Source organism: Mixophyes fleayi, chromosome 7, assembly GCF_038048845.1.
Source record: "Mixophyes fleayi isolate aMixFle1 chromosome 7, aMixFle1.hap1, whole genome shotgun sequence".
In the NCBI taxonomy this organism is placed as follows: domain Eukaryota; kingdom Metazoa; phylum Chordata; class Amphibia; order Anura; family Limnodynastidae; genus Mixophyes; species Mixophyes fleayi.
The window spans coordinates 144,588,544-144,614,001 of record NC_134408.1 but is presented as its reverse complement, the minus strand read 5'-3'; the positions used below and the strand labels follow the sequence as shown (position 1 = coordinate 144,614,001).

The 25,458-nt window shown below is 41.6% G+C and overlaps 1 protein-coding gene across 3 annotated transcripts in view; it reads right to left on the bottom strand.

Annotated features, from left to right (window-relative positions):
- The window catches only part of SPEG (striated muscle enriched protein kinase), a 155,400-nt gene extending 140,887 nt beyond the window's left edge, over positions 1 to 14,513 (bottom strand). For 2 of the 3 annotated variants that reach the window (XM_075181011.1, XM_075181012.1), the window contains exon 1: positions 13,592 to 14,504. In XM_075181011.1, coding sequence (XP_075037112.1) covers positions 13,592 to 14,027 — 436 coding nt within the window. In that variant the 5' untranslated portion in view covers positions 14,028 to 14,504. Of the gene's footprint in view, positions 1 to 13,591 lie in introns of all 3 variants that reach the window. The other variant, XM_075181014.1, reaches the window with a different exon arrangement.
- Between the last annotated feature and the right edge of the window lie 10,945 nt (positions 14,514 to 25,458).

Below are 25,458 nucleotides of genomic sequence, written 5' to 3'. Positions count from 1 at the left end.
TAGTGGTCACTTCCTAAGAGTAAAACAAGCACTATGCCCTGAAAGTGCAGCCTTGGACCCGCCAGCTAGATATCCACGGGAGCCAGGGGCTTATGGATCAAGACATCCACTTTTGCTGAGAACCAGCAGTTTGCAGAGACAGATTAGGGTATCAGGCAGAGTGAAGAGGTTCCTGGTGAGGCGCAGACTAAGCACATCAGACTTGCGCCCATTAAATTTTTGTAAAGAGATAAAACGGTACTGAGGGTGCATTTTTAGGGTACTGCATTTTCATTTCCAGCGTGCAAAAGGAATTTTGCAGAAGTTTAGACCTAGTAGAGATCTGGGGGTATATTTACTAAACTGCGGGTTTGAAAAAGTGGAGATGTTGCCTATAGCAACCAATCAGATTCTAGTTATAATTTATTTAGCACATTCTCCAAAATGACAGCTAGAATCTGATTGGTTGCTATAGGCAACATCTCCACTTTTTCAAACCCGCAGTTTAGTAAATATATCCCTGGTCTCATCTTGTACTTTTACTGGGACCCTTATTTTGTCTTTTGGCAGGGAAGAACATTTCCAAGTGCATCCAAAATTGGTAATCAGGGCCACCAACAATAATGGCCACAGGGGCCTCGTCCATAGCCTTCAAAGGGGGCTCTTCCCACTACACAGGAGGCCACAGGGGCCTCGTCCATAGCCTTCAAAGGGGGCTCTTCCCACTACACAGGAGGGCCTGGAACCTTGTAGTTGATCACCACCACCCTCTTGCAGAGCTGTCTTAACACATGCGCATGCTGGGCAGTTGCCCGGGGGGCCCACGAGCATAGGGGCCCTATAGGCTTGCCAACTTTTCAGCATATAATTCCCAGGATATTTATTCCGAACCTTCAAACCCTCTTTATTAGAATGTTTAGGTGGATTAATCACTTCAGTATCAGCTGTTAGCTGTATATGCCATCTTGCTGTTGCGAATACATATCTTGATCTTGACAAAAGCAATGTACACAATTTAATTGTACATAAGCAAGACAAAAGCAACGCACATCATTTTTTAAGCAATTTTTTAAGCAATTCTCTGCAATGAAATTTCGCAAATGTTTGTGTTGAACACCTGATTTATAATAAATAATGCATAGTAATTTTGTACTGTGCCATCTCCATCTCTACGATTTACCAACTGACTACCATCTTTATGTTGAATTTCTTGTTTTTCAGCTTCAAGGCTCATGTTATTTTGTCCAAACATTTGTGTGGATTAATCTCTGCTGTACAGCATGTTTTTTAATGTTTCAACACTGATTTTGAGAGAGTAAACCATCTAGCTGTAAAACCAAGGCGTTCTGTGGTGCACATCAGGAAAGCTTCACAAATGTTAGTAGAAAGGTAGACAGCGCTTTAAATTGGTTTGCCATTTTCGAACGACTGTGGTATTTAGCTTCCCTCCCCACATGCATTCTTCCTGTAACCAGCTACAGTGTTTGACAACCGAGAGTGGAAAGCTTTGTCAGATGTGGTAGAGTGGTCAGTCCTACAGTAGCTATTCAGCTAGTTGTGACAGAGTGTGCACCAGCTAATCCGATTGGCTGCAGCTCTTCTCCAATCAGCTGCCACATACACAACATATCTACAAAGCCAGGAATTTGAATTTCCCAATCAGCTCTGCGGATAGCTCTCTCACCTGCAATCTGTCAACACTCGTACAAGGGCGGTCTGTCTAAAGAGCGTGGACGGTCTAAACGTGGAGCCACCTCTTTGCGGTCTTATTCCCCTTTTATACAGAGCTAAGGATTATTCCACAAGGAAACCATGTGAGTAGGAGAGAATTATTTTAGTTGCATGGTAGAATATGCGAGAAGGAATGTGCAGGATGTAATTATACATCAAGTGCAAAATTCTATAGAGAGATTAGAATGGATACAGTTTACAAAGTGGATACAATTGGATACAGCGTGCAACAAAATACAACACATTTGGTACAGGTTTAAGGCTTGGAATGTGCTGTCTGCCAAAGCTGAAATGGTTAAAATGGACAAGATGGAACAGGTTAGAGGAGTCCGTAGGCTTCTTGCAATTAGCCGATGTCTCTCTCTCCGTCATGACTGCAGCCAAACATGGGCTGTCCTAGAGGGGGCAGAAGGATGTTTACTAGGTGACGTGGATAACTGGGCTTACAGCCTGAGCCGGGAGAGCCCCCTGGAACAAGCAGGAACAGGCCGCCAGCCTCCACATAAACAACGTCAAGTATTATTTTCATGTCTGAGCATTCTGTGCTCATTTCTTAGGGTCTAATTTGTAGATAAATAGGAGCAAAATAATATGGCCCTGTTTTGCTGTTATGAAATGGATTTTCTTGGACATTTCCATTTTTTTATTATCCAAACTGGTTGAGGTTCTGGCATCTGAGAAATTCTCCTTTGCAGTGATTTATACTGTTTATACAATATTATTGATTTCAATTTACTTTCCTCCTTTGTTCCTGAAATAGCCTCAACCTCCTAAGCGAGAAATATGTAAGGCAGCCTCGGACCGAGGGGGCTTCAGCCTTCGGTTCAAATTGGCCTCAGAAAGCCGGAAAGACAATGGCTAAAATTACTTTTTAAACTATTTTGTACTAACACAAGAATGATAGTTATTATACTGAGTCTTTCACTGGGAAACAGCGCCCAAACCATTGACTTACAATGTACCTCGCTCTAATGTTCCACTAATATAAACTACCTTTATTATGTGTAAAGGTCAAATCCAGTCTAATATTGCAGCAGCACAATATATAAATATGTAAGTGTCACGGCCCATGACACAATAATATATAGTTGCCAACCAGGAGTGAAGCTAGAACTTTGTTGGCGGTCTACAAGTACCCACTACCATCCCCCCCACTTATCTTGTTGGGTCAACTCTACTCTGCCTCCACAGAGGGCAAGACTTGTGGAGCCCCAGAAAGGACCGTTTGCCCGCACGGCATTCTGGGTCATCAAATCACTTGCTTGATATTCAAACTGTAGGGAGCTTGCTAAGCTTCTTGCTAACTGCTGAGGCAGCTACACGGGGCCTAGGGGGTGAGGGGGCCCTGATAGTGCCATTTCTTGCGGTGGGCCCTCTACACTGGGGTCCCATTCCAGCTGATAGACCTGCTACCCAGGGTAGTTACGACCATGTTTCCAACATTTATGAAACATTGGCAATGAACCATCTTTCTGAAACACATGTTTTTGGTTTTTTTTGAGGGGGGGGCTCTATAAATGATTGTGTTATCAAAAGGAGCGTTGCTCTGACATGCATAAGTAGTGAAAGGATGCATGTAGGCACCGCACCGCTTAGTACCACAGTATTACAGCCGACAGTGCCTCCAGCACACTATACCTAACATATATAACTATATAAATAAATAAAAAATAAAAATAGTTAATAATATTAACAGTCCATCCAGTGAAATATATTATTTCATTGGATGGACTGTTACCATTCTGGAAGTTAGAGGATATTTGGAAAATATTAGAGGAGGATTGGACTATGCAAATTGTTTTCATCATCATCATCGTCATCACCATTTATTTATATAGCACCACTGATTCCGCAGCGCTGTACAGTTCTGTACAGAGAACTCACTCACATCAGTCCCTGCCCCATTGGAGCTTACAGTCTAAATTCCATAACACCGGGGCCATCTTAACAACATTATGGGCCCCCGGGCAAAGCAGTGCACCGGGGCCCCTAGATATAGATATAGATATATAGATGTATACAGATATAGATATATAGAGATAGAGATAGATAGATGTACTTGCTCGGTGACCCTTGAAGGTTTTTTTTGCAGGTTTTTTTCTTTTGCAGGATTATCTATTCTCATTAAGAGCCGTGCTTATGGGGCCCCCTTGCCCGTGGGGCCCCTGGGCAGCTGCCCATCGTGCCCAATGAAAAAGATGGCCCTGCATGACACACACACACACAGACTAGGGTCAATTTTGATAGCAGCCAATTAACCTACTAGTATGTTTTTTTGGAGTGTGGGAGGAAACCAGAGCACCCGGAGGAAACGCACGCAAACACGGGGAGAACATACAAACTCCACACAGAAAAGGCCATGGTCGGGAATTGAACTCATGACCCCAGCACTGTGAGGCAGAAGTGCTGACCACTGAGCCACCGTGCTGACCTATGACTGTTTCATATTTCCATGATTAATTGTAAGAGGAAAGAATATTTTTAATTGTCACGGTAGCGCCCACGGTTGTATATGTTTGTTATTTGATCAGATGAGAAGCCTTGTATTGTAATCACACAGGAGTATCTGCTGCTGTATCCAGGCTTCAGATAATGGCCGTGGTCTCAGGCACGAGCGCTCCCATTTATTACATCATAAGTGTAGCAGGATATAAAGAGATCTTTCATATTATACTGGTCAGTCCTACAGTACGATTTCCCTGCTTTCTGTTTATGTGTCTATAATTGCTCATTGCTGCATGTTAGAACATTAGCATCATTCCCTGAGTGTGTAATGTACACCCTAGTTGACCTTTGCCGGGTAAGGCTCACATATTAACTATAGATTTATACCCTGCATGCATCCAGGCTGGCTGCTGACTTGGTCAATATGAAAGGGATCATTTCACTTGAGCAAAACAGCCAGACATCCATCAGAAAATATTATCCTACATAGACAGGTCTTGTAATATTGTTTAGGAAACCAATAATGGATTGTGATGGTTAAGTCCTGCCATAGTCGATGGGATCGAGATAGCGATGATTTCAATCTATTCGCTCTTCTGGATTTCGGCTCTGTGGCCATCATTCTTTTTGCCTGTTTCCTGCCCTCTGGTTCACCCTGTCTCCTCTTCAGACATGTCACACGGATGAATCAGGATTATTTTTAGTATCTCTCTTTCAGTTGACTTATTATAACATTTCACATTCGCTGCTTGGTTGATTTTCAGCGTAATTCTCATGAAAATGGAAACGGCATTTACATTGCAGAATACAGGCTCCTGTTTTATCTGAGCAGAAATACCATGTTGTATATCCTATGTGTACATAGTACACTACAGCCACCAACAGCACCTGGCCACAGAGAGTGGTCACAAGGGGCTTTAAATACTTCTTTTCAATGAATCTCAACTTATTCAAAAGACAATATAAGAGAAGGACACCTGCACACGGAGCAATAGTTAGCTGTGATTAGGGTCACCCATGGGGGACGACAGGGGGGCACATGTCTGGGAGCCCGTCATGTTAGGGGTTCTGTGACAGAGCCCCGTCGCTATTAGTGTAACTGTAATCTTTTGTGACCCAAAGGAATTCAAACACGGTCCCTGCAGTCAGTCACACCACTTCCGAATGCATATAGCGCCTTGACCTCGCTGTCGTGGTGCAGGTCATGTGACGTGCGGGCCGTGTGGCTGCCAGTGAGGTGTGCAGTCATTTCTCCAGTCAGAACATGACTGCACCACCCCATCACCGACATACAGTTCTGCTGCTTAATATACTTCCTATACATTTGTTTTTTATAGTGCAGTACAAGTTACAGAACCATCTACAGCTGATCTTCTGACCTGCGGTGACTGTGAACACCCAGCACAAAGCTTCCCACCCACCTGTTAGATACCACCACAGTAACGCAGGTCTAGTGGTTACTATAAATGTTCTCTCTCTGCCCACAGTTATGGTACAGTGACTGGGAGGGAAAATACCCAGAGCACATTTTATCTACAGTCAGAGTCTGGTGGACGGAGCCAGCGGAACTCTGAATCTTTCATATTAACCACCATAGATCTGATCCAAATCTGTCTGTGGCTCATAGAGTCCATACCATAGAGTACGGACTACACACCATAGAGTACACACCAAAGAGTACTGACCATAGAGTACACACCATACTGTACTTACCATAGCGTACACTCCATAGACTACACACCATAGAGTACATATCATAGAGTACGAACTACACACCATAGATTACTGACCATAGAGTACACGCCATAGAGTACGGAGTACACACCATAGCATACACACCACAGAGTACTGACCATAGCATACACACCATAGAGTACGGAGTACATACCATAGAGTACGGAGTACACACCATAGAGTACTGACTATAGCACACACATCATAGAGTACACACCATAGAGTACAGAGTACACATCATAGCATACATACTACAGAGTACTGACCATAGCATACACACCTTAGAGTACGGAGTACATACCATAGAGTACGGAGTACACACCATAGAGTACTGACCATAGCGCACATATCATAGAGTACACACCATAGAGTACAGAGTACACATCATAGAGTACTGATCATACGCATACACCATAAAGTTCAGAGTACACACCATTGACTTCATCATCATATAGAGTAGGGGCGGGGAACGTCTGGCTGGCAGGCCGTATAAGGCCTGCAACATCAATTGTTCTGGCCCTCTGCCATCCCCCGCTTCTCCTCCCTAAAAGTAATAAAAAAAAAAAAAAAAACCCTATGTGACAGCCCGGATCGGGACACCCCTCCCCGCACATAGAATGATGGGCGTGATGACTTCACGCCCGACAGTTGCAATATTGATGTCCAAGGGAGCAGCCACAAGAAGAAGAGAAGAAGACAGAAGAGAAGAAGACAGAAGGAAATAGAAAGGTGACTGAAGGGGAGAAAAGCAGCATGAAGGGCGCAGTATGAAAGAGGCTGAGACAGATGAAGGGGAGCAAAAGCAGAATGAAGTTGACCATTTTTAAGTTGATCATTTTGTATGGCCCGTGTATCATGTTATAAATATCAATACGGCTCTTGGCAGAAAAAAGGTTCCCAATCCCTGCTCTAGAGTAAACACCAAAATGTACACATCATAGCAATGCAAATGCAGGGCCTGTACACTACAGGCGTGTTCATGCAAATGCCGCTCATGCAGACCTGCAGAAATGGCCGTATGCACCTGTTGGAAGGTCTATATATTGTACCTGCTATAGGGCAGGTGCAAGTATGCGGGGATGCTAATGACATATTGTACATCAGGCGCATAAGATGCTGATGCGGAGGTGGATACATCTACATTTGTCAAGGAATTAAAAGATAAATTATTAAACTTCAGTATCTCCTCATATTGCATTTACATCCAGCTCTAGGTTAGCCGTGGGACTGTCTGCCAGTCAGCACGTCCTTAGCAGAAAATTCCACAGGTTGAAATCCTTTACTATAGTGTCATGTGACAATCTGCAAACACAGTGAAACTACATATATAGCTATTAGTCTCCAGTACCTAAAAGTGCAGCCATCTCCTGCACACCGTGGGGGCAGCCATTTTGTTTGCCGATACGGCAGCCCATCAGGTGACTAGGAACAAGAGACAATACTGAGCTGTGAGCGTTTGTTTAATAATTTGGGTCTCAGGAATGTCAATCACTTCTAGTGAACTCATAGGGTGAAAACTCAGGAATATTTGTTTGAACCGCAAAAATGTCTGCTCTCGATATGCGTCCAGCTTTGCATATGTTCAATGCGCTTGATTTCCATGCTCTTTTTTTTAACAGTAAGTTATTACCGTTTTGCATCCAACCCTTCATCAGCCGCTATGGGGCATATTTAAGAAAGCACGATAGTGCTTTTAACGGGTCATTAAGGTGCCTCCAGTCCTCCGCAAATTTATTAAGGGTGCATCGCAGCAGATATCATGGATATCTGCTGCTTTGCATTCCTCTTCGTTTTTGGGAGCAGTCACCATTCAACAGAATGGTGACTGCTCCTGACCGCAATCTAACAAGTCCCGAAAAAACATTTTTTTCGGGAACTTGTCATGTTAATGTACGCTAGCTGAGGCTGGCGTACATCATCGGAATGGAAGAAATCTAATGCTGTCAGCTCTGCTCCGAAGAGCAGAGCTGGACAGCGCATGTGTGGAGGGATCACATGATCCCTCCCTGTCACTCAGCGCGCTCTCTCTGCAACTATCGTTGCAGAGACAGAGAGGGGATCTGTGTGCGCATGTCCAGTTCTTGGAACTGGACATGCGCAATTGAAGAATGAAAAGAACGAGGAGAAGACCTGGAGGCAGCGCTTCCGAAGAGGGGGGTAAGTATGATTTTTTACATCGCAGAAACAGCAGTTTTTCGGAACTGCTGTTTCTGTGCAGGGCTGTACATGAATGTGAGGAATAGTTCAATCCTTATCATTGCGATAAGAATTGAAAACTACTTTTCACTTTATGTGAATATTGATAAATGTGCCCCTATGTCTGTAAATTATGGACAAACGATAAGTAAGAATTCACAAGGTGGTAAGAGGTTGTACATGATCAGCTCAGGGCTCTAGCCTCCATGTTTGGCTGAAGGAATGTGAATGTACCTCCGCGCAGAATAAACACACAATATCTAAATAAAGATCTCAGCCTGTTGTCCGAGCCACCAGACACGGAACCTGCCAGAGAAGTCATGCTTTGGCGATGTGCCTGGCCTTTCTGACCTCTAACTAGCAGGGCCCGCTCCATACATGACTACTCAATCGTTAGATCGTCAGAGTAACATTCTATGAACTAAATGTTCTGTTCTAGAAGTCTTGTCTCACACCGGTGCGGTGGTTAATCATTAGTGAGCACCATCTGGCAGCTGCCAAGCGATTGGGGGGGTGATCTGATGTGTATTACACTTGAGGGATCGAAGGATATCTCTGCAATAGATGCCGATACTATTTTGCGGTTTGTTATTTACGGCTCGTGTTCACAGTTTACATTTGAGGTTCGCTATTAAAATTGGTATTTTGAAATATCTGTTTACTAATCATAATTAAATTATATTTTTACATAATAATAAGTAGTTTAAGAGGGAGAGCCAATTGCAATTATGGTAGGGAATCTCCGCTCATTTTTTTTCTTGCGCCTCCATGGGTTGCGAGGAAAAAGAAGCGGAGATTCCTGCCATAACATCAGCGCACAGGTGTCTCCGCGGACGTTCCGGGGACACCTCGTGCCAGATTGAATCTCCCCCTAACAGTTTTTTTCATTTGAATATGGAACATTTATGTGTTCAAAGTTCAAATTTGTGATTTACCTTTGACGTACAAAAAGTTTGAGCACCTCTGTTCAGCAATATGATAATAGAAGCATTAATGTGGCAGTGCAGTCAAATGAATATATCTATAGCCATATACTGCCTTAGTTCCCCTATAGCGAGATGTGCCAATACCCTTAATATACGTCCAATAGAAAATAGTTATTTTTCCAGTGAAAGGAGAACATTTAAAAAAATGTTGTAAGTACACAATGGCTGGAAACGTGGAGTCAAAGGAACATATAGAGATGAGAACAGATAGCGAAACTCCGAGCTCCATATTAGTAATTCTCACAACATTCTCATTCTCCGCAGAGATTAGATTCATTAACGGAGCTGGACGGGGAGCTGTTCTTGTGACATGGGGATGACACTGCAAGGGTAAATACACATCACACACATTACAATGGCTGCAAGCAGCCCGTGAGCTAATTACTGTACAGTAAAGGTCTAGGGATCAATTGACATCACAAAAGATCTCCAAATATGACATCATTATTAACAGGGAACAATGCCAGAATTATTACATACATTACATGACAATGGGATAATGAAAACCCACCTGTTAAATAAAAGCCTAGCAGTCCGCCAGTTAACCATTTCACCATGTAGTATACCTCATCTTCTATTATCCTCCTTCTCTCCCAGATCCCCTTACATTGGCTCACCCCTATGTGTCAACTGTTTGTCTGCCCCTCTCCCTGTAGATTGTAAGCTCTGGTGATCAGGGCCCTCTTCCCTCCTGTTCTCATTACATATAACTTCTGCTCACCAGCTACACTGCGCACCTCCTCCGCGGGCTCTCTGCCTATTGACTCCACTCATCCATTGTCTTCACGTCTCTAAACCTGTTAGTTGCACCCACGCTAATGGGCACAGGTTGCAGCTTAAATATACCTCTTGCACCCCATTACCCATCCAGGCAATCAGTAGCTTTGTGGAGAGTTGTAGTGTAATTTGCTTATTGTACTGTACTGTTATACCCTGTACTGTCTTGTTGTTTGCCTTCTGTACGGCCCTGCGGACCTCATGTGGCGCCCTATAAATAAAGGATAATAATAATAATAATAATAATAATAGGACCACCACTGTCTCCTTTATCGTATAGTTCTTGGACTACCAGCACACGGCTTTCAGTGATCCCATGTTATCCACAAGGATTTGTACATTTTTGACAGAAGTAAAACAACGTCATCTGTCATAGGTAAAATATAAGCAATCCTGAAACATTTCATTGCAATTCTGTCATTGACACATTTGCTTTATATAACAATGGGTGGTAATGTTAAAACAATGATATTCAATATAATGGTTAAATAAAGATATAATTAAGATTTTACGAGATATTTCTTCTTTGTTACGTTCAGGGGCGTAACAGCCCATCACAGGACCCCCTAGGAAAATTTGGGTAGGGGCTCGACGGCACCACCTGGACCCCCCTCTGCTCCCCTTTTCTGAGCAGAAGCCGCGCTGGCGGTTTATAAGAAGAGAGAATAGAGCGGGTATATCGGGAGGAAGAGGAGTGTCTGCGGGGAGTGAGGGTCGCCCCCATCTCCGGGCTCAATTGCCGCTGCATCTCCTGTATCCACGATAGTTACGCCACTGGTTTCTTGTTAGGATCTACGGTTTAGTAAATCGTTATTGTTTAAACTGTTGGGATTATTGAACTTACGTTTTCATGAGAGAAACATGTATATAAATATTCATAGAAAATAAACCAATTAGCACTTTGCCCATTTCAGAAGGAAAATAAAGATAGTAGTTGAAGCTTTTCACTAGAACTGTAATAAATGTGCACACAGGGCCTTATTCATCCCCAGACATAAGTCCATTTGTGTGCCGTATGTAGCGTGAAATAGCTGTGTATGTGCCAGAACACGACCTACGCAAACGCGATTGCATCTAATTTATGTCCAAACGCTAATGACACGACTGCTTATGAAGTGAAGGGCGGAATGCGGGAGGAAAGGGGCGTAGCCCGGGTACAGTGACGGTGTTCCCGCGCAGATGCGTCTCATTCAAGTCCTGCTGTAGTCCCAAATATGCTGCTTTTCAGACATAAGAGGCCTGAGTCATTAAGGAGAGCAAAGCAGAAAAAAGAGTAACTTTGCACCTGGGCAAAACCATGTTGCATTGAAGGTAGAGGTAAATATAAAATGTGGGGTGCAGATTTATAGTTGGGGTAGGGTATGCCATAGATTAACTTTATATTTAAAAACAAATAAAGCTATCACGAATTTGTGTGTTACATGAAAAAAACAGAAAGTACTTAACTCATATGCAATATAATAAACTAATTTGCACCCCTTCCATTGTAACATGGTTTGACCAGGAGAAAACTTACTCTGTGTAACTGACGGATGATCGTGATGGTAAAACACAGCATTACCTCTCAGAATATAATGGGATGATTGACACCTGCACACCTGACACCAATCATCTCATTGACCAACACTATATAAGACCACGGCAGAGGGACGTCATTGTCCCAGTTATTTTCAACATGTAAAAATAAATAAATAAATATTTTGAATTAATTTAAAAAAAAAAGTCTAAGTTTGTTGTAAAATTGTTGCTTTTCTTTATTTGTTGATAAAAAAAAAACTATGTTGTTGACAAAAACCTTTGTTTGTTTTTTCTAAGTAAATGTGTACTAATGAGACATGTTTGTTAGTAACGTATGTTATGAAGGGGTTATTGTTAGCATGGAATAGTGCAGGTTGATGAGGTAATGCAGTGAAAGAGTTAATGAGATGCAATTGTCAGGAAAAATCAGTTTTTATGAGTAATAAAGTCAATGTGACTAATGAAGGAGAAAAAATGTGGGTTCAGATGCGAATCAGGGGTAAAGAAAGGTGCAATTTCTCCCAAATCACGTAGTGGAGCAAATAAAAGTGCAAAGACACCTACGTTCGATTCTACGTCACTTAAGTAACTTACAAATGTATTTACATCCAAACGTATTACTCTGTGTGTGTATATGTTAGGGAATTTAGACTGTAAGCTCCAATGGGGCAGGGACTGATGTGAATGAGGTCTCTGTACAGCGCTGCGGAATCAGTGGCGCTATATAAATAAATGATGATGATGATGATGATTGCTCAGAAGCACTTGTATGTAAATACATGCATACAAGTTACGTGCGTGTTTTCAAAACGGAAATTTGCAATCAGGTTGCGTTTGAAGATGAATCAGGCCCACAATGTTAAAAAAAAAAAATGACACTTTTGTCAAGGAATTAAAAGAAAAATTATTAAACTTCAATAACTCCTCATATTGCATTTACATCCAGCTCTAGGTTAGCCGTGGGACTGTCTGCCAGTCAGCACGTCCCTTAGCAGAGAATTCCACAGGTTGAAATGCTTTACTATAATGTCATGTGACAATCTGCAAACACAGTGAAACTAGATATATATCTATTGGTCTCCATTACCTAAAAGTGCAGCCATCTCCTGCACACCGTGGGGGCAGCCATTTTTTTAACCGATACGGCAGCCAATCAGGTGACTAGGAACAAGGGACAATACTGAGCCGTGAGAGTTTAATAATTTGGGTCTCAGGAATGTCGATCACTCCTAGTGAACTCATAGGGCGAAAACTCAGGAATATTCGTTTTGACCGCAAAAATGTCTGCTCCCACTGATAGGTTCTGTTGTCACCATGTTCCTTGTTCTCATTTTTAAAATTATATATAAAAGGACGGCTCTTAAGAAGTATCTCTCTTCTTAGACCGTATTTTACAGGTGACAAGTGAAGTTAGTGGATTTCACCTTAAAATCTGACTTCTGCACAACAAAAAAAGTTTCAACAGTAATTTCACCGAACTCAGCGTCATTTCAAAAGTATCTGCATAACAGCTAAAAGGAATAAATCAGTCATACGAACTGGTTTAATTGACCACTAAACAACATGATCTTGGATGGAAACACGCATAGTGTTACCGGAGCTAATTTTAGAACCCCAGCTTCTATCATACATACTTGCCCTCTGTCCCCTCAACTATCCAACCATATTGACGGGTAGGAAGAAAGTTTTTAAAAGTCAATGAATAATATAGATACATTAATTAAAAAGGAAGGAACATGATAGGAATTTAGAAAAGTCTAAGTGATTTCAGAGCAGCCTAAGAGATTTCAGACAACCTAAGAGATTTCAGAGCAGTTATTAGAGATTTCAGAGCAACTTAAGAGATTTCAGACAACCTAAGAGATTTCAAAACAGTTATTAGAGATTTCAGAGCAGTTCTAAGATTGATTTTGAGTGGTGCTCTTGGTATACACAATTTCAGCTATGTGCAGATAAGTTGTACACAAGCTGTAAATCTAAGTGTCACAAAGCAGTGTGCACAGTAGTAACTGTTACATCATCCCATCCGTACACAACCTGCCATCATCTTGGCTCTACCCTCATTTTATTTGCCATATTTTGGATATCGCTGTGAAATGGGCACGTAACACTTTTTAAATACTGCAAACGCTTTACAAAAAAATCATATCCACTTGGTCACCGCTGCATTTATAAAAGTGGCGAAGGATACAACAAAGGACTATAGAGTTAGCAGTAACCATTACCTTCTAAATCGATGATGGCCAGGACCGCGCTTGTGGTGGCCTCTCCCAGCGGGTTTTGAGCGACGCAGGTGTAAATTCCAGCATCCTCCATCTTGCTGTCCCTTACGCACAGTGTCCCGTTTTCCTCTGCTCCAGACTGTAGGGGATCCTGGTTTTTGTACCATCTTAGACTTGGCACAGGGTTCCCTAACACTGCCACCTTTAGACGGATGTCGCAGCCTGTGCCTATGGCAGCGTTCTTAAGCTTGCGGACAAACTGAGGAGGACAGGGCCGGGATTGTTCTAGCTCAGACGTTAGTTTTGGGTGTTTGGGGGTCAGACTGGGACTTGGTGGAGAAGTCCCCGTCTTGCCGAAAGTCCGCGTTAAGGGAGGTTGGGTGACAGAATCCTCCTCCGCACTCTTGTTTAGGTTCATCCTCACTTGGGCACGGTGCATGGTAACTATGGGTACAGGATCTTATTCCAGGCAATGTTGGTGTTCCGGAATTGTTGCTGGAATCCAATGTGCCTTCAACTGCAGTTGGCGATCTTCCAATTGGCTTTAACGTTATAAGGACATAGAAAAAAAGTTGGGCATAAGAGATGGAATCATAACCAACTTCTTCAGAGAGAGAGAGAGAGAGATTATGAGGAGGGGGCACCAGTCCCAGGGTGCTAGGGGGCACAGCACAACTTTTTACTTAAGGAATACAGTAAATCTCTTGCATGTGGTTAACCCAATTATTTGGCTTGGAACTCTTGAAGAGAACTGTTCTCCTGTAACCGTCTACGTCCTCTTCTAGGACGGGCCTGTGATGGTAGAGGTCTTTGTTCATATCCCTAGGTCTGAGCCCCCTCTTCTTCTCCCTCTTCTCTACAGCCGGTCTTCTGCAAAAGAGACCCTGCAGACCTGCTGAACACTGAAATGAGCCCCCACCTCTCCTGCCGCCCCTCTTCCTCTCTACCGTTCCAAAAGTGGCACTGACAGCTGCCTCCCCTCATGATATGTGACATAAATTGGCTGAATCTTTTCATCCCCCACTCTCCATCTCCTTCCTCCCTCCTCCGTCCACTGTCCACCCCCAACACTATCGTCTCCTTGTGCAAAGAATAGAAACTAGCCAGGAACTTGCCATATTCAGAGAGCAGGAGCTAGGTCTAAACACACAGAGAGCAGGTGCTATTTGGCTGTACTCAACTTTTCTTCAATTAAAGGACTACGCAACCTAAGACAAGCACTGTCTTATATAATTATAGAAGGTCTAAGTAGATTATTACATGTCCACAACTTGGTAACAGTAATGTGTAAATTATATAATAATGGCGCATAACATTCCAAACATCAGGGAACGTTTGGTTATACATTTATTTTCACAACTTTTAGCAACAGATTTGTGAACATTATAATGCGTTTTTATAATGCATTAAACTGTAGGTATATGGACCCTTTAAATACATGATATATATATATATATATATATATATATATATATATATATATATATATATACAGATCGCCGTAACATATCCATCATAGTTTCCATAACTTTATGTCATCAATCCATTACTTTGTTTTGATCAGATGATTTCAAAGATTCAGCTTTCCCTGGGTTTATGATTTGTTTTATAAATGAATTTCCCACTTTACTTTGGCTGAGCTGAAGGATGTCACTCCTATCTGTAGATATTACCCACTGCTCTCCACGCAGTCTATTTTGACTTTCATAGATGGAAGATTCCATAGTTGCCACTAAACAGGTGAATTTAATCTCGCTACACATGGTCCATTCCCGGAGGAGGTGTAAGGAACTACAATCAACTTTATGACACGTTTATTAAGCTTATTTTTGGATCGAGTTTTAGATAGTCCTTAATACATATTAAATTATCAGTCGCATCAATCAACCAAATTCTTTGTATGTAAAGTCGATGAACAAGCTCATTTAAAAGGTGGACCTGCACTAAATCAATTATATGTATATGTATTGTATACAGACAAAGAGGCAATAGATGTAACACATGCAGATCTACAATAGACAGGATCAATACAATACATTTGGGCTCAAAAACAAAGACAGCCAGTAGGATATTTATAACTAGAGATGCTCAGGCTTGTTTTACTGAAAACCGATCCCACACGAAATTAGGGGATCTGAGTAGGCTCGCTAGTTGGCTTGTTACTTTTGCGCATCCTCGGATCTGAATCGAGGCAAAACGTCATTGTTATGTTGTCGGATCTCGCGGGTTTTGGATTCCATAATTACCTCCCTCACCAGGAGATCCAGTGCCATTGCTCACACAGAAACAGGGGTAGCAGTGTTCTTGTCACTCTCCAGTCTCCAGTGACATTGCTCAGTGCCATTGCTCATACAGAAACAGGGGTAGCAGTGTTCTTGTCACTCTCCAGTCTCCAGTGACATTGCTCAGTGCCATTGCTCACACAGAAACAGGGGTAGCAGTGTTCTTTTCACTCTCCAGTCTCCAGTGACATTGCTCACTGCCATTGCTCACACAGAAACAGGGGTAACAGTGTTCTTGTCACTCTCCAGTCTCCAGTGACATTGCTCACTGCCATTACTCACACAGAAACAGGGGTAGCAGTGTTCTTGTCACTCTCCAGTGCCATTGCTGAAGCAGAAACAAAAATTGACTGGAAATGATTTGAAATGAATGTTATTGACGTTAATAATAATAATATAGGGATAAAACAGAGCCAAATTATGTGATTTTAGCAAAAAAAATAGGGATTTTAGAAAAAAAATTGGAATCCAAAACCAAAACACGCGAGGGCGGCTTTGCCAAAACCAAAACCAAAACCAAAACACAAAGGTAATCCCGATCGAAAACCAAAACCAAAAAACGGGGGTGAGTGAAGATCTCTATTTATAACAATGGGGAAGGAAATCATTAAACATTTTAACCAAATACGACATTCATGGTTTATAGCTCCTGTAAAGTAATATAGTCCAAAGACAAGATTAGTTCCTTTGGATTCTACAAAGTGACATATACAGAAGGGAGGGTCAGGAGCACTGCGGAACAGTTGCGGAAATGGGGGTCTGAGATAGTACTGAAAGGAAAGTATCTTAAATACTGCAAGGAGCAGGTGGGGGGAGGGAGAGATTTAGGGTGACAGATTTGTAGGTGACCGGGGAGAGGGGGGATTCTCCCAGAAATGCGGGAGTCTCCCGGACATTCCAGAAGAGTAGGCAACTATGCATTAAAGAAAAGCAGATAATGAATCTCTAGAGAGCGAAGTGTCTTTTACATTTCTGTCTCCATTACTGAAGTCATGTTGTCTTACCTGTCAGTCTTTGATTACATCTTGGTCTCCATGAAAATGGCCACCTCCATAGGCATCAATACATGGACATAGGACACAATTTCTGAACTGTGTCATCATGCCACAGATGGCGAAGCCAACCACGTCTTGTACTGTCTCAGCATCAGGGTAATGCCAGACTCTTCAGGGAGTGAGGGAGATCACCCCTATTTCAGGGAGTCTCCCTGACATTCAGGGAGAGTTGGTAAGTATGTCCTAAATATTACTGACTGGCCTCTAAATTCTACACTATTTTTCCCACTTACTATTCCAGTCTTAGTCGGTAGATCCCCATCAAATGTGCGTCCTTAAGACCAGCCAAGACAATTGTATTATATTGACTCCTGAAATAATGTGACCCGTGTGGTTTTTTTTTTGTAGCATCTTTGCAGAATATGTGGGTTTATGTGACAGCAATTCAGTATTTCTCACAATATTCCCAGCAGCTTCTAAATGCCACGTTTTATTGGGCCTGACACATGGTGTCTGTAACGTCAGTCTGACATCATCCTCAGGAGTGAGGTCATCACTCTCTGATAGATAATGATATCAGCAGCCAGGTATAGCAGTCACTGGCTGATCACTGCAATATTGTGTATATCAGGTACATTTTAATGGAGTTTTTATAAGACTGCGCACTAAGTCCTGAGGGGTAGATTTAACAAACCTTCTAAAAAGCAAAAGTGGAGGCGTTGTCCATAATAACCAATCACATTCTACCTATCATTTCTCTAGTACATTGTGGGATATGATAGCTAGAATCTGATTGGTTCCTATGGGCAACACCTCCACTTTTCCTTTTTAGGTTTGATAAACCTCCCCCTTAGTACATTGCTGCAGGGAGACTTTAGGAATACAATTCAAACGCTCTGTTAAAGTCAGGACAAATCACCAGCGTTTGTCTATTCTTTTAACAAGAGCCTTTCTTCAACACCCATTGTGTAGAAGCCATTTTATCTATATGTTCAGTCTACAAATATATATATTTAGCTGCCCTCCAAAGTCACTGGAGACAGGTGCCTGGGTACAGCCAATTACACAAAAGAGGCACTCTCAATATCTGGGAAAGGTGATAGTCCGAAATGTTGAATAAATTATATATATATATTATTATTATTATTAATTTTTATTTATAGGGCGCCACAAAGTATCGCCGCACAAGGACAAACAATGGCACATTACAAGGTGAAACAGACAAGTACAAGTAACAGTACAAGTAACAGTAAGCACATATATGGCACATACCCCCTCTGGCTGTGTTTTAAGTTGTTGCAGCTGTTTATCTTGTATCTCCACATAGCAAACTATTTATTGGCACCGAAATGATGTTATTGGTCCCAGTACTTTCATTTTTAAGGTCAGACTTCTGGGTAACCTACCCAGAAACCTATTCACCTTTTTGGAGTGGACTATTTGCATATTCTACCTAGGGGCAGGTTCTCAGGATGGCCATAACAGGAGAAAAAAATAAAATGAAAAATGTCTTTATTATTTCAGTGAAACTTTTTTTGTAATTGTCAATAGATTTAAAATATTTATGTATTTATTTATTTACTATTTGTTTTAGTACAGATTTGTTTTGTCACCACAGATGGTTAAATAAGCCCATCAGTAACTTAGCTTTATCAAAATATTTTTAAATACTCTACAATGTTGCCTCAGCAAACGTATTGACAGCTCACAGACAGCTCAAACTCCTATTAATATACACAGCGGATTAATAATGTTTTCAGGTACGTTTTACTGAATATTGATGGAAAGAAAATTATTATATATAACACATATGTTTTTTTGCCCTTTCAAACGACTTCTGACAAAACAGAGATTGTGAATCATCTCCTCAAAAACCTCCAGCAGGACATGATTTTAGGACAGATCTGTCTAGCGTAGCATGTGGGACATTTGTTAGTACTGTAAATTAGATTGGATTTCGTTACAGAACACAGCTAAATCTGTGTAGAGATAGATAGATAGATAGATAGATAGATAGATAGATAGATAGATAGATAGATAGATAGATAGATAGATAGATAGATAGATAGAGGCAGCATGGTGGTTAGCACTTCTGCCTCCCAGCACTGGGGTCAGGAGTTCAATTCCCGACCATGGCCTTATCTGTGAGGAGTTTGTATGTTCTCCCCGTGTTTGGGAGGGTGCTCCAGTTTCCTCCCACATGCCAAAAACATACTAGTAGGTTAATTGGCTGCTATCAAATTGACCCTAGTCTGTGTGTGTGTGTGTGTGTGTTAGGGAATTTAGACTGTAAGCCCAATGGGACAGGGACAGATGTGAGTGGGTTCTCTGTACAGCGCTGCGGAATTAGTGGCGCTATATAAATGATTATGAATAGGACACATTTTATCCCATGCTGTTGCTGGAGAGGACGTTTTTGGTCCTTTCCCGGCATTTCATGCAAGATGTTAACACTGAAATCAATATGCCAAAGTAATAATAAGTTCTGTCAGGCGCTTCACTATGGCATGCAGCCGTGTATATACTTCAGAATTTCCACAAAAATTCAAAATGACATAGATATAAAACTTAAAATAGTACATACACTTGCGATTCCGTTTATGTCTATAGGTAATCACGATCAGAACATCCTATTCATAACGAGATTGTGTCTTCTGCATGAAACTCCCCAAAATGCTGGCAAACTCGCTCATGCCGCGCCAGAACTAGGAGCGGTTGGCGTCTCCCGTTCTCTTTCTGCTTGTGAGAGTTAAACACATTAAACACATTAAAGTTCTCCTAACGGAACAATCGAAACTCATGACCTTTCCAACAAACGACTTAATCAATAATCACTATGTAGAGTTGTTTTGTAAAATCAGTGAAGAGATAACAGTATGCTAAATTTCACTATGTAGTGACTGACAGGCTCCTCCCCCCCCTCCCCCCCCTTCTCAGGCTATCATGTAAAGCCCTTTTTTCCATGGTAATAAATTTGGCATCTTATGAGTTGATGATACATCTCAGCTCTCAGAACAGCCTTCTAGAAGATGTCTTACTCAGATTTCAGCTCTAGAACTTCAGACCACAATATTAGATACACAGCACCCTCTAGTGTGCATCAGGAGTATTACAGGAAAGATAATGAAACGTCTGCCTCCTTATTCGTCTGTTCACAGCGCAACAGACATTCAATATTGTAATAAATTAAGCCAGAATTGTGCCAAAATCTAAACAACACCTGGACCTAATTAAAAAGTAACACTAATTTGACAATACATTAAAAGCAATCGCTCTATACATGTTTGGTTTTTTAATCTAATTTACTTTTTATATTTCCTAGTTTTTTTCGCTGGCTGCTATTTAGCGCCTGTGGCTCCAGTATGAATATCAGATTAGGACAGAGACAAGCTACGTTTTTATTTCACCTACACCCCCGACCTTTCTAGATTTAGGTGCCCATTGATTAATATTGGGCAATAGGCTTATGGCAGCCATAGAAAATCTACAACTGTCCCGTTTAACAAGAAAATGTCAGCTTAGCGATGCTCAACTCCCCGACAATACCGGCTGGCTCAGAGGACTTACTGCCAGTATAGTACGATCAATCTGCTCATGTGTGAGATGGACTCGGGCGTCTGGTTCCAGATTCAAGGAAAAAGCAGCAACAAAGTTATTCAAAAAAATTGTACAGAAAAAGAAAAAAATAAATAAACCACAGAAAAAATGCTTTTTTTAAGTAATAAAGCACACATGTCTTTAGGGAGCCTCTGCTATAGGAGGACAGCTGCGGTACTTGTACTAGATAGGTTAATCAGTTATAGGTGGCAGATGAGCGCGGGAGACCTATGAATACAATCTGTAAATATAATAGTGTACAGCCAGGATATAGGAGAAGTACAGAGGGTACGGTGGTAGTGTTAAGTGCTGGATAGTGGATGTGGGGATAGTGCATAGTTGTCAACTCTCCCTGAATGTCAGGGAGACTCCCTGAAATATGGGTGATCTCCCTCACTCCCTGAAGAGTCTGGCATTCTCCCTGATGCTGAGCCAGTACAAGACGTGGTTGGCTTCGCCATCTGTGGCATGATGACACAGTTCAGAAATTGTGTCCTATGTCCGTGTATTGATGTCTATGGAGGTGGCCATTTTCATGGAGACCAAGATGTAATCAAAGACTGACAGGTAAGACAACATGACTTCAGTAATGGAGACAGAAATGTTAAAGACACTTCAGTCTCTAGAGATTCATTAGCTGCTTTTAACGTATATTTGCCTACTCTCCCATTGCCTGCCTCCCGGTTCTGGCCCATGCCATAGATAAGTAGGGGCTTAATTATGCAAATATGGCATCATCTTAGCCCCACCCCCTGCCGTTATTGCCCAACATTGTGGGGGCGGGGCCAAGATTATGCAAAATGTTAAGCCCCGCCCCCGCACGCCCACCTCCCCACGGGATCTCCCTGAAGCCAATGAGGAAAAGTTGGTAAGTATGGGATAGTGTAGTGTGGATATTTTAATCCCTGGATATGTCACTATCTTATTACTATTAGCCAGCCGCACAGTATTTATCCTATTATTTTTGTGCATACAATGCAAATTTCTTTGTTATGTTTATATGATCTGGGCTTTGTAATATTTATTGAAGATTGCGATTGATTGTATTTCAAATGATGCAAAACAAAATTACATTATAACCAAATCCAATGACCTTGGGAAACTAGAGAAGTATGATGCACTGACATGACAATCACATCTAATGGTCTCACTCAAACCACCAGGGTCTCTCGTCTCTAAATTGCCCCTATCACGTTACCAGATGCTCAGGGCCCGATTTAGAGCAGGGCACAATCTTGGGGCCCGAACGTCGGCTTAATTCCCCGGCTGCAAAATTGCAGCCTTAAGTGTGTATTTGCCAACTTTCTTTAGTTGGTCTCTGGAAGATCCTGGAAAGAGGGTGGTGGGAGGGTGGAAAGAGATGGGGCGCAGTGAATCGCTTCATTTTGGCCATGCCCCCGCAATTAAATTGCCACTTTGTTGTAGGAGGCAGGGCTAAAATGACGCGATTCATCGCGGCTACCAATGTGCAGGATGCGGGAGACTTGCCTGCTCTCCCAGGAGACCTTGGGAGTTTCCCAGACATTCCGGAAGAATGGGAAAGTATGTTTAAAAGTTGTTAGTTGCACATAGGAGGTTAAACACAGACAGAGACACGGACTCCATCATGTGACCCCCTCAATGGATCGGTCATTGTACGGCCACCTGTAATTAGATGCCAAAAAAATAAAAATGCTTTTACTGAAATTGGAAACCAGAGCTTCCTCTTGATTTTCTTTCCAGACCGGAGTTTTGAGCCAGAGAGGAGAAAATGATCCATTATTTTATTTATATTTGGCCAGTGTATGAATTTTTTACCTTTCGGAAGTTGCTTCTTTGATTGATTAAATTGGCAACAAATAATGAACCACGACCACAGTTAAATTAGCAAAAGAAACAGGAAAGTCGTTTTTCTGACTGTGCCGCTCACTTATGTGATTCGGCAGCTGGGAAAAGCTACAGGACATTGTCTTTAGAATTTATTTAGAAAAATATATATATTTTTAATAAATACAATAAATGTTCCCTCCTGCGCTCCTATAGAATCGGGGAAAGGATGGGGAATGCAGCCTGAAAGCCCTTGGAAATACCTATAAATTTCCACAAATACGTAAAAGATATATTACACAAAAATCGGGATTAGGCGCAAAAAGGGAGTGGAAGTGGAATCAGCGAAAAATGAAAGTATCAAACAATACCTGAGCATACAATCGCCATCGTATAAAAAGTAAAAATGAATATAGAAAGTTCATAGTCACAATAGTGTAATCTTCCAAAATTCTGGCCGCGTGATAAAGAAACCTTTATATGCGTTGAACTTCTTACTTTAATGTAAGTGAATTTTACCTTGTGACCATTAAAGCATTTTTATTGGAAGATTACACTATTGGGAATTGGTATCTGTCTTTTCTGTCTTCCCACTGCATATGAACTACCCGGTGGAACTTGCACACATAAAGAAAATACGTTGGGTGATTGCTGTGGACTCCTTTGAGATGATGTTGTGCAACTGAACTTTGGGACCCATAGCACAGATTATTGTGACTATGAACTTTCTATATTCATTTTTACTTTTTATACGATGACGATTGTATGCTCAGGTATTGTTTGATACTTTCATTCCCGCTGATTCCACTTCCCCTCCCTTTTTGCGCCTAATCCCGATTTTTGTGTATATATTTTTAAGTGGGGCTAAACAAGAAAAATAAAATAAGTTATGTTGGTGCTCCATGCGGGAGGTGATTATTCAGACATATGAATGACGATAAATGGACATTTCATACCGAATAAATAGGTGTGTTATACTTATTTTAAGCAGCTCTGCTTTAAAAAGGAGAGCTGCGTTCACCTAACAGTAGTGCACGCAGCATTGCCCATGTATATTATAGGGATAGAACGAGTTGGAGAGCAGCCAAGCACTGTCTAAAATCATAGCCACGCCTCCATGCATGCTGGTCACGCCCACTGGTGGCGTGGTGCGGAAACCCCTCTCAACAAATCCTGTGTTTGCCCCTGGGGTAGACTGGGCAGCTGGCAGGGTACTAGTGATCTTACGGGGATCATTGATCCCTCGTGCACCAGCACGGGACACAAGACTGGTGGATTCCAACCAACCTTGTGCGTACTTTTTTTTTTTTTTAAATGCCCTCTTTCTAAATTAGTTTGTCCAGTCCCAGCTCTCCCCATGTTCAGTTCTTTAGCTGTACAAGCTGTCCGGGGGGAGTGAGGCATCGATGTATCAGTAATTCTCTTATGGAGTCTTTGGGATAACTTATTGCAGAGAGTTGAAACATTGTTTCAACAAAGTAACAACAACTAACAGCAGACCTCTCTGTCTGCCAAGCTTTGCTGCAGTAAAGGTGGAGACGTGAGATGAGCTAACACTGCTGTCATCTCAAACTCCCTTGATAAGTCTAGATGACAAGTAGATAGGTTAGGAACAACTGTTAATGTTCGGAAAGCAGCAGAAAAATTAATAACAATAATTGGCAAATCATCTTTTTTTTTTTTTTAGCAAGGGAGGATTATGAATTGTTTTGCATTCCCCAAATAAAACTGAGCACTTTATTAAATGGACTGCAATTAATACTTTTTTTTTTTTTTTTAAATGCCTACTTTCTAAATTATTTTGCCCAGTCCCAGCTCTCTCCTATATTAAGTTCTTTATCTGTACAAGCTGTCTGGGGGGAGTGAGGCGTCGATGTATCAGTAATCCTCTTACGGAGTCCTGTAGCAATGAAATAACATCCACTCTCTTTATTATTCCTGCAGATGCTATAATTGCAGAAATCCTTGTCGGTCCTGCAGCCAGCGGAACGGGCGGTAGATGTCCCCCGTGCACATTATATAAATGCATAAAAAAATAAATCATTGATAATAGGAGAAAAGAAAGATCTGGATGGAAAAAAAGAACAAGGATTTAGGGGTGATAAGAGAGCAGGGAGGGTGATTCCTGTGTGGCTGCGACTTTTCTTATATTATTCTTATTATTACTATTATTATTATCTTTTATCTATAAGGTGTCACAAAGGGGTCCGCAGCGCCGTACATGACATATACAGAAAGCAGTGATCCATAACACATAACATGATACATGAAGAACAAAATACAAAGACCAGACATACTGCATGAATAAATATACAGGTGACCCGGTGATGTAGATCAAATCATAGGAGGGACAGTGAGTGAGAGTGATGGTAGTGACCAGCGGGAAGTAGTTTTTAGGCAGCGTTGCGTTATATGTTATAAGTAACTATTACACGTGACGCTGCTCGGCTCCAGAAACAGAGAACTGGGGCTTTATAGACATTAGTACATAGATCCATAACTTTGCTAATCAGTATCGGTATTCGTCATATTTATCCAAGCTCCAAACCTGGGCTCAATCTCCAGTTTCAGCTGCTCTAAAAAAAGTCTTATTAATTATACACCAGCTTTGCGAATATTTGACGTATTTTCCGCATTTCCTGTAGTATGATTACTTCGTACACCCTCAATATTCCAGGGACAAAAATGGGGAGAACATTCAGAAGCGTTACAAGAGATCTTGGGGTATATTTACTAAACTGCGAGTTTGAAAAAGTGGAGATGTTGCCTATAGCAACCAATCAGATGCTAGCTGTCATTTTGTGGAATGTACTAAATAAATGACTGCTAGAATCTGATTGGTTGGTTGTTGTTTAGTAAATATACCCCCTAGCCTTTTCCTCAATCTGCCCAAACAGGCCAACACTTTACCTTGATCAGCTAATGCAGTCCTCAGGACTTTCATTATAATATTTGGGTTATTAGGGTGTATGTTTTTAAGACTATTTTTGCTGCCGTTAGTAATATCATGTCTGTGACATCGCTGGTCTGGTCTACAAATATCATGAGTCCCATATTATGTAGGTTGTGAGTCCCCCTTAGTGGGATGTTATACTCATTACAGCCTCCGTGGGTTTTCAGTGAATAAAAGCCAAGATTTGAACTCCTACTGCCGATGATTAAGCTGCGGTGAATAAGAAATTTGATCCAC